Here is a 10,402-nt window from a genome sequence, read left to right as displayed (position 1 = left end):
GGACAAAGGAGTTGAACACCAGAGGTCAGGCGAGAGTGACTGCCTTGACATCAAGGCCGCATTCCACCGAGTGTGGCATCAAGGAACACTAGCAACAAAACTGGAGTCAGTGGTAACCGAGGGAGAAAACTCTCTGCTGGTTGGAGTCATACCTGGCACAAAGGAAGATGGTGGTGGTTGGAGGTCAATCATCTCAGCTTCAAGACATCACTGCAGGAGTTCCTCAAGGTGGTGTCCCAGGCCCAACCATCTTCAGTTGCTTCAATCGTAATCTTCCTTCCATCATATGATCAGAAGTGGGGATGTTTGCTGACGATTATGCAATGCTCACTACCAATTGTGACTCCTCAGAAAATAAAGCAGTTTGCATACAAATGCAGAAAGATCTGTATAATATCCAGGCTTGGGCTGGATAAGTGGCAAGTAATATTCGTAACATGCAAGTGTCAGGCAATGATCATCACCAACAAAAGAGAATCCAACCATCACCCCTTGAAATTCAGTGGCATTACTATAGCTGAACCCCCCACTATCAACATCCTGGTGGTTACCATTGACCAAAAACTGAATTGGACTGGCCATATAAATACAGTGACTACCAGGACAGGTCAAAGGCTAGGAATCCTACACCGAATAACTCACTTTCTGACTCCACAAAGCTTGCCCACTATCTACAAGGCACAAGTCAGTAATGTAATTGGAATACACTCCACTTGCCTGAATAAATGGCGCTCCAACAACATCCAGGACAAAGCAACCCGCTTAATTGATATCCCTTCCATAAACATTCAATCCCTCCACCACTGACAAACAGTGGCAGCCGTGTGTACCATCTATAAGATATGCTGCAGGAACTAACTAAAGCTCCTTAGGTGATAACTTCCAAACCCACAACCACTACCACCTAGAAGGATAAGGACAGCAGATAAATGGGAACACCACCATCTGGAAGTTCCTCTCCAAGCCACTCTTCACCCTGACTTGGAAATATATCGCCACTCATTCACTGTTGCTGGGTCAAAATCCTGGAAACCCCCTCTCTAAAAGCACTGTGTGTGTACCTACGCATCAGGAACTGCAGTGGTTCAAGAAGGCAGCATACCACGACCTTCTCAAGGGCAACTTGGGATGGACAATAAATGCTGGTCTAGCCAGCACAGCCCATATCCCATACATCAATTTTTTAAAAATCACTATGGGTCTGGAATCACATGTAAGATAATGGCCGGAATGCTGCGGTTGTTCACGCCGGCAGGATTTTCCCATCCCAAACGGAGTGTTGGCTGGGTGCCAAATTCTCCGACTTCACTGTAGCAGGAGCGCGGCATGAACGGCCAGTAAGATTGTGCCCAATGACAGCAGATTTCCTTCCCTAAGAGACATTAATGTATCAAATGGGTTTTTACAACAATTGACAATGGTTTTATGGTGATCATTAAACTTTAATTCCAGATTTGTATTGAATTCAAATTTCACCATGTGCCGTGGTGGGATTCGAACCTGAGTTCCCAAAGCATTACATTGGGTTCCTGGATTACAAGACTAGTGACAATACCACCAAGCCACTATCTCCCCTAAAGATCTAATGATGAGCATTTCTTTTTTACATTTAAAGTATTCAGTAACATGCTATCAAAATAATTGTTATGACATTTCTTTTGCAACACGTTCATTAATTTTTAAAATGTAAGTAAAATGAAGGAACAAGACATGGAAGTCTGCTATTCCTCTTTAAGACACCCTGCAACAGAATATTACCTTTAATCCTGCACTTTGTTCCCACCATTCTATCAGCGGAATCGCATTACAGGCTTCAACACTCCAGCAAAGGCTTATTTTCTGCCTGGCAAAATAATGCAATGTGGACACAAGGACTTGCTATCACCTTTAATTGTTGATAGGTATTTAAGACAGCATGCCATTCACTTGACGTTTCACACAGAAAGCATTAGAGGAGGCAGAGTCATTGAAACAGTCTTGCAGAAGGCTGCTTACTGCAGTTCTTCATGTTAGTGAGGCTGCAAGTTAGCAGTATAGAATTGGGAGAGCTGTAAGAGTTGACTGTGAGCTCACCCGAAGCTTTTATATCAAGTCAAAATTGTAGAATGTCTTGTAGAATGGAGAGATTATTGTTCCTGATATTGGCTCAGCTTTTAACAACTGCTACATGTGATATAGATCCTGATTCTGAAAGTGAAGAAAATGATGAAGGTAAGAGGACTCGATCTAAGGACAGGAAAGGTTATATATATATTGATTGATTGATTTAAACAATTGTACAAGGAGGAATAAATTGATTTCCTGTACTTGCTTCTGCAATCTCAGAAATCCACTTTGTAATTAGTTATTTGCTTACAATGTCAACATATTTTCAAATGAAAAGGAGTGAAACTCTAATGACATTTAAATGCTTTTTCAATTATATTTTGGGATTTTTCAGTAAACTTTAACTAGGGGTTTAAAGTACTCAGTTACCAAGCTATCCTGCTGGATACAGTATTCAAAGGTTGTCTGACATCCAAAGAGTATAAAACAGTCTGACAGGATCTTTGTATATAGTTTTTCCACACTTAATCATTCCAGTTTGTTCAGATTCAAGTATCAAGCTCTAGAATGTAAATTGAGTCTATGAGTGCAAATGTGTTTAGTCATGTACAAATGACCATTTCTTTGCTAATATTTGCCATAATTACTTGTTTCCAACCACATGCAATATGTGCTTGTGTTCCCATAATCACTTTTTGTCAATGGCCACAACAATGACTACACTCCAATGTAATTAATTGGCTGTGAAGCATTGAGATGTCTTGAGGTAAATATATAAATCAAATTTGTGTATATAAACCATAGAACAGCACAGTACAGGCCCTTCGGCCCTCGATGTTGTGCCGAGCTTTGTCCGAAACCAAGATCAAGCTATCCCACTCCCTATCATTCTGGTGTGCTCCATGTGCCTATCCAATAACCGCTTAAATGTTTCTAAAGTGTCTGACTCCACTATCAAAGCAAGCAGTCTATTCCACACCCCAACCACTCTGCGTAAAGAACCTACCTCAGACATCCTTCCTGTATCTCCCACCATGAACCTGATAGTTATGCCACCTAGTAATAGCTACATCCACCCGAGGAAATAGTCCCTGAACGTCCACTCTATCTATCCCCCTCATCATCTTATAAACCTCCATTAATTCGCCTCTCATCCTCCTCCGCTCTAAAGAGAAAAGCCCCAGCTCCTTCAACCTTTCCTCATAAGACCTACCCTCCAAACCAGGCAGCATCCTGGTAAATCTCCTTTGCACTCTTTCCAATGCTTCCACATCCTTGTTATAGTGAGGTGACCAGAACTGCACACAATATTCCAAATGTGGTCTCACCAAGGTCCTGTACAGTTGCAGCATAACCCCACGGCTCTTAAGCTCAAACCCCCTATTAATAAACGCAATATATTGTATGACACTACACATAGCATACATTCCCTTCCTTCCTTAATGCTTTTCTCTGGCAACGCTTTCTTTTCATTACACTTTCTTTCTCTACCTCTCTCTCTTTCTATGTTTTCCTTTTCTTACTTGGATCTCTCTCCAATTCGAAGCCCCAGATTGATGGAGTAAGATCCTGGCAACTTAAAAGTAGTCACTGAATTTCTTGGAAAATCTGTAGTCTTTTTTTTAATGTTGTACGTCCTCAGCAAATCTTGAACTCTTGAGCTGTTTTGAAAAAATCATGGAGGACTTGTCATATTCTTTTTCACATCGCTCTCCTCACTTGTCCTTCTCTCATCTTCCATTTGATAGTTGAATGCTGGGATGTTAATGTAGAGTAGTTGAATTTAACTGTGGAGGCAGCAGGGACCTGGTGCAGGACCTATGGAGAGCTCAGTGAGAGGTCTGGATCATTTTACCTTTGATCTCATTTGGATAATGCAGGGCAGTTTCCCACACAAAACCGTGAGGAGTGACTGAGTGTGAGGAGGCTGACAGGAGAAATAAATTGTGTGGGAGCCCAAGAATGCTGTGGAATTGGTTCCTGGGAAAAAGATAGTGCTGGGGAGGACAGTTGGCAGCTGATGTGTTTCTATGATGCCATGGAGGGGAGGGTAATACAAGATCAGGGCTGCGGAGGCCCAGGAAACCTTGCAGAACCGATGGGACTACACCAGCTCCTCCTGGCTCGAGGTTTCCACATTTACATTTCCACAAGTTACATTTCTTTTTTAACAGTTCACTTGTTTTCCTCTGATCTTGCTGTGGCTCCTGCCATGGGCCCCTGAGTGGGCTATCTGAATTGGAAAGTCAAAAATGTTATTAAAGTGATAAATACTTCACCGCACTGGCTTTCCAAATGTGCAGAAGGGTCCAACACACCTTCCCTGGTCTCGGGTATGTTACAATGGTGGGGGCAGCGAGTGGGGGACGGGAGAGTGCACTGTGGGGGATAGCGATGGAAACTATCTGGGAATGATGTGCAACCACACACCCCACCAAACATTGTTAGATTTTAAGATCTTCCTTAAATGATGCAAAGAGTTTTCAAATTATTAAAAGAGAAATGCAAACCTGAGAGTTAAAATCATCAAAAATTGGAATAGCCTGAACATTAATTATAATTACATTTTTCTTACTCTTTATAAGCAATCAATTGATATTGCAGAACACTCAGAGTTATGGTGGCATCAAAACTTAATCGAATTATCCCATCATGAGTTTAGTAGCTGATAGTTACCTCAATCAAGCCAGATGTTAAATTGTGTTACCGTAATGGCAGCAAGCAGTGCTGCATTTCATTGGCTGCAAAGTGCCTTGAAAATAGCCTGAGGCGATTGATGTTTGGCACTATATAAATGCAAGTTATTATGTTATGTCTTGACCTGTGACTGGTCGATGCTGAGTGACGGGCAATTATTAAATTTGGCCACCCCCAGAAAGTGCCAATGGATACAAAACTGTCTGAATAATAGGATGCAGAGATAAATGGCCAATGGATATTTTTCCGGCTGGAGGAAGGTTAGTAATGCAGTTCCCAGGGGTCGGTATTGGGATCCTTGTTTTTCCTGATATATATTTAATCTAGATTTTGGTGTGCAGGGAACAATGTCAAAGTTTGGAAGACGCAAAGCTTGAAAGCATTGCAAACAGTGACGAGGACGGTGGAACTTCAAAATGACATGGACAAGTTGGTGGAGTGGATAAAGATAGGTGGCAGATGAAGTTCAATGTGGAGAAGTGAGGTGATGTATTTTGGTAGGAACAGGAGTGACAAAATAGAAAAAATTCTTAAAGGGGAGCAGGTGGACCTGGGTGTATATGTGTGTAGATCTTTGAAAATAGCAGGAGAGATGGATGAAGGAGCAGCGCTCCAAAAGCTTGTGCTACCAAATAAACCTGTTGGACTTTAACCTGGTGTTGTGAGACTTCTGACTGTGTTTACCCCAGTCCAACGCCAGCATCTCCACATCAGGAGAGGTGGAGAGAACAATTAATAATAAAGTATATAGTATCCTGGGCTTTATTAATAGAGACATAGAGTACAGGAGTAAGGATTATGCTGAACTAATACGAGACACAATTTAGACCTCGGCTGGAATATTGTGCACAGTTCTGGTTTGGGAGAGATGTGAATGCATTGGGGGAGGGCAGAAGAGGTTTACAAGAATGGTTCCCGAGATGAGAAACTTTAGTTACGAAGATAGATTTAGAAAGGTTGGGACTGTTCTCTGTGGGGAGAGAAGAGCTGAGACAAAATTTGATAGAGGTGCTCAAAACCATGAGGGGGCTGGACGGAGTACAGAGGAGGAAAGCTGTTCCCGCTCGTTGTGGTGAACCATAGTTGGTTACCACTGAGTGCTGAGCCATGGATGGTCAGCACTATGAGTGTTTGTAGATATGTTACTGTTGTCACTGTTGGGGTTAAGGTTGGGCTGTTCTACCTGTTGATGTTGTTCTATGGTACACTCCAGTTGGCTCCGCCTACCTGGGGAAGTATAAAGGTCACTGCACTGCCTGGTGACCCTTTAGTCTGGGATTGTATTGTATATAGCGTGCTCCATTCTTGTTAGTAATAAAAGCCTTTATTTCCTGGGTACAATCTAGCCTCCCGAGTGATTTAATCGCGCATCACTCGTAAAAGGATCAAGAATGAGAGGGCACAGATTTAAAGTGATTTGATTAGGGCGGCACGGTAGCACAGTGGTTAGGGCGGCACGGTAGCACAGTGGTTAGCACTGCTGCTTCACAGCTCCAGGGTCCCGGGTTCGATTCCCAGCTCGGGTCACTGTCTGTGTGGAGTTTGTACATTCTCCTCGTGTCTGCGTGGGTTTCCTCCAGGTGCTCCGGTTTCCTCCCACAGTCCAAAGATGTGCAGGTTAGGTTGATTGGCCAGGTTAAAAATTGCCCCTTAGTGTCCTGAGATGCGTAGGTTAGAGGGATTAGCGGGTAAATATGTGGGGGTAGGGCCTGGGTGGGATTGTGGTCGGTGCAGACTTGATGGGCCGAATGGCCTCCTTCTGCACTGTAGGGTTTCTATGTTTCTAGGGTTTCTATGAAAAAGAAACAGATGTGAGAAAGAACTTTTTCACACGACGAGAGGTTAAGTTCTGGAATGCACTGCCCGCAAGTGTGATGTGGAGGCAGGTTCAATTGAGGCATTTGAGAGGACATTAGATGATTTTGAATAGAAACAAACAATGTGCCGGGATCCGGGGAACAGGCAGGGGAGTGGCACTAAGTCATGATGCTCATTTGGAGAGCCGATGCTGAAATGTTGGGCCAATTGGCCAACTTCTGCCCATAACAATTCTGTGAAATGTGCTTTTACCGGCTGAGGACCTGGAGGAGGGGAATACGATTTGACTTATTATTGTCACGTGTATTAGCATACAGTGAAAAGTATTGTTTCTCGCACGCTATACAGACAAAGCATACCATTCATAGAGAAGACGAGAGAGTGCAGAATGTAGTGTTACAGTTATAGCTAGGATGTAGAGAAAGATCAACTTAATGCAAGGTAGGTCCATTCAAAAGTCTGACAGCAGCAGGGAAGAAGCTATTCTTGAGTCGGTTGGTACCTGGCCTCAGACTTTTGTATCTTTTTCCCGAAGGAAGAAGGTGGAAGACAGAATGTCCGTGTTGTGTGGGGTCCTTAATTATGCTGGCTGCTTTGCCGAGGCAGCAGGAAGTGTAGACAGAGTCAATGGACGGGAGGCTGGTTTGCATGATGGATTGGGTTACATTCATGACCTTTTGTAGTTCCTTGCGGTCTTGGGCAGAACAGGAGCCATACCAAGCTGTGATACAGCCAGAAAGGTTCATCTGTAAAAGTTGGTGAGAGTCATAGCTGACGTGCCAAATTTCTTTAGTCTTGTGAGAAAGTAGAGGTGTTGGTGGTTAATGCGATGCTTAATGGCGGAAACATCATAAAGTGATGAAATGATCCTTAGAATGGGCAGCGATGTTACAGCTGCAGTTTCTAATAAGTCAATGGAAGGATGACTATGGACTATCTGAAACACAACACCAGGGTTCAGGTTTGTGCCATATAAAAGATGTATGGATGAGGGAGCTCATGTCTCTAATTTAATTGCGATTTTGTTTCTCACGAATGTAATTGAGTTTTTTGAGGAGGTGACAAAAATGATTGAGGGAAGGGCTGTGGATTTTGTCTACATGGACTTTAGTAACGCACTTGACAAGATCCTTCATGGCAGGCTGGTGCAAAAGATTAAATTTCACGGTATTGGGGTGAATTAGCTAGATGGATTCAGAACAGGCTTGGCCATAGAAGACAGAGGGTAGCAATGGAAGGATGTTTTTCTGAATGGGGGTCTGTAACTAGTGATGTTCTGCAGGGATCAGTGTTGGGACCTCTGCTGTTTGTAATATATATAAATGACTTGGAAGAAAACGTAGATGGTCTGATTAGCAAATTTGCGGATGATACTAAGATCGGTGGAGTTGCGGATAGTGATGACGATTGTCAGAGAATACAGCAGGATATAGATAGGCTGGAAAATTGGGTAGAGAAATGGCAGATGGAATTTAATCCGGACAAATGAGGTGTGATGTATTTTGGTAGATCTAATTCAGGTGAGAGCTATAAAATAAATGGTAGAACTATCAGGAGCATTGACACACAGATCTGGGAGTACAGATCCTTAAAAGTGGCAGCACAGGTGGAAAAGGTGATGAAGAAAGCATCTGGCATGCTTGCCTTCATTGGGGCATTGAGTACAAAAGTTAACAAATTAAGTTAGTTGTATAAAACACTGGTTAGGCCATATTTGGAATACGGTGTCCAATTCTGGTCATCACAATTCAGAAGGATGTGGATGCTTTGGAGAGAGTACAGAAAAGGTTTACCAGGATGTTGCCTAGTATGGAGAGTATTAGCTATGAGGAGAGATTGCATAAACTGGGATTTTTCTTCCTGGAAAGACTGAGGCTGAGGGGTGACCTGACAGAAGTTTTGTAAAATTGAGGGGTATGGATAGGGTGACCAGTTGGAAGCTTTTTCCCAGGGCAGAAATGACAATTACAAAGGGGCACAAGTTCAAGATAAGGGGGGGAAAGGTTCAGTGGAGATGTGCGGGGGACGTTTTTTACACAAAGGGTGGTGGGGGCCTGGAATGCCTGCCAAGTGAGGTGGTTGAGGCAGATACGTTAGCAACATTTAAGACTTATCTGGATAGACACATGAATAGAGGGATATAAGTGGTTGGTTTAGATAGGACAACGTGATCGGCGCAAGCTTGAAGGGCCTGTAAGTGTGCTGTACTGGTCTTTGTATGGAGGGCAGTCATAGAGGCTCAGAAAATAAGTCAACTGATGCTGTTGGTGATCAAGTAATTAAAACCGATTTTATTAGTGTTACATGTAGGCTTGCATTAATACTGCAATGAAGTCACTGAAAATCCCCTAATCGCCACACTCCGGTGCCTCTTCGGGTACACTGAGGGAAAATTTAGCATGGCCAATGCACCTAACCAGCACGTCTTTCGGACTGTGTGAAGAAGCCAGAGCACCCGGAGGAAACCCATGCAGACACTGGGAGAACGTCCAGACTCTGCACAGACAGCGACCCAAGCTGGGAATCAAACCTGGGTCCCTGAAACATTCCAGCCCATCAGATAATTGCTGAACAAATCCTGCTGCTAGAAATACTGGCGGTCAGCACAGCAGTAATTCCTTTCATTACAGGAATTATTCTCCATATATACCTTCTATTAACAAATGTTCGAACTTTTTCACAAGTACATGCCTTTCAATACTTAAAACTTATTCATATCTTTCCAACAGTGTTTTAAAACTATCAATTGGCTCTCCTTAACAGTCACAGGGCCAATATCTTTGCATTTAAAATAACTCCTTAGAACTAAGATATCCCATTGTACATTTGGTACAGAGTAACTTCTATGATTATTGAAAAGTGCATATCAAAGAGGAAAGAAATTATATTGGTTGCAGAGTATGGTGAGTGTGTACAGGAGGCTGCCAAGAGGGACGGTACAGATTGATTTATCAGCAAATTTAGCAGAACTGGATAAGTATCTGCCAAAAAATTGAGAAACCAGTTTCTTTTATTTCTGTTGTGGGAGTGGCACTGCAAGGCCAGCATTTATTGCCCATCCCTAATTGTGCTAGAGAATTTGGTGGTAAGCTGCCTTCTTGAACCACTGCAGTCCGTGTGGTCTGGTATATTCAGTGCTTTTAGGGAGGCAGCTCCTGGATTTTGACCCAGCGATAGTGAAGGAACAGTGATATAGTTCTAAGTCCAGTTGACACATGGCTTGGAGGGGAAGTTGCTGTATGACAGGTGTGGAGGGAGATGATATTTGCCAGAAACTGGCCAAGCAGGTTGCTAAGAGCTTTTCCGACCTTTTCTGATGCCGGTACTTAGAATCGCACCAAAGGTCCCACTACATCACTGGATGTACAATGGACTGAGAACAATAAACTTCTCTTCCTTATCCAGTCAGAATATCTGGAATCAGAGTAAGGGGATTAATTTAAACATTGTGATGTCACTCTGAGCACCTACCAGTGGAACAAGAGCAAGGTTGAAGGAACTGCCAGTCCAGGACTTGCCAGATTCCCAAACCAAGGGGAAGCCCCTTGACAAACCTGGGTGCTGAATGTTTCTGGTGTGCAGCCCACTAGGTAGTAAACCGGGCAAGGCACAAGAAATTCCACCTTGGGAATTTGGGATTTATTAGTAGGAACAGAAGCTCCACCCACCCCATATTCAAAGTGCTAGAAAATCTCAGCAGATTTGGCAGCTTCGATGAAGTCTAATATGCCTTCTTCAGAACCACTATTTTGGAAATTAATGGCAAATGGATTTTCCACCTCCTTATTAATGTCACATTTCAATTGAGAGGGGCCCAAGTAGCACAAATTGTAGAAGAATA

The 10,402-nt window shown here is 43.1% G+C and overlaps 1 protein-coding gene across 2 annotated transcripts in view; it reads left to right on the top strand.

Annotated features, from left to right (window-relative positions):
- Nucleotides 1-1,934: 1,934 nt before the first annotated feature.
- ca9 (carbonic anhydrase IX) overlaps nt 1,935-10,402 on the top strand; it is a 100,171-nt gene continuing 91,703 nt past the window's right edge. For both annotated transcript variants that reach the window (XM_078225987.1, XM_078226045.1), the window contains exon 1: nt 1,935-2,211. In XM_078225987.1, the coding sequence (XP_078082113.1) occupies nt 2,106-2,211 (106 nt within the window). In that variant the 5' untranslated portion in view covers nt 1,935-2,105. The remainder of the gene's footprint in view (nt 2,212-10,402) is intronic.

Source organism: Mustelus asterias, chromosome 1, assembly GCF_964213995.1.
Source record: "Mustelus asterias chromosome 1, sMusAst1.hap1.1, whole genome shotgun sequence".
Classification (NCBI taxonomy): domain Eukaryota; kingdom Metazoa; phylum Chordata; class Chondrichthyes; order Carcharhiniformes; family Triakidae; genus Mustelus; species Mustelus asterias.
Note: the sequence above shows the minus strand (reverse complement) of the source record. Positions and strands in the feature narration are given on the sequence as shown.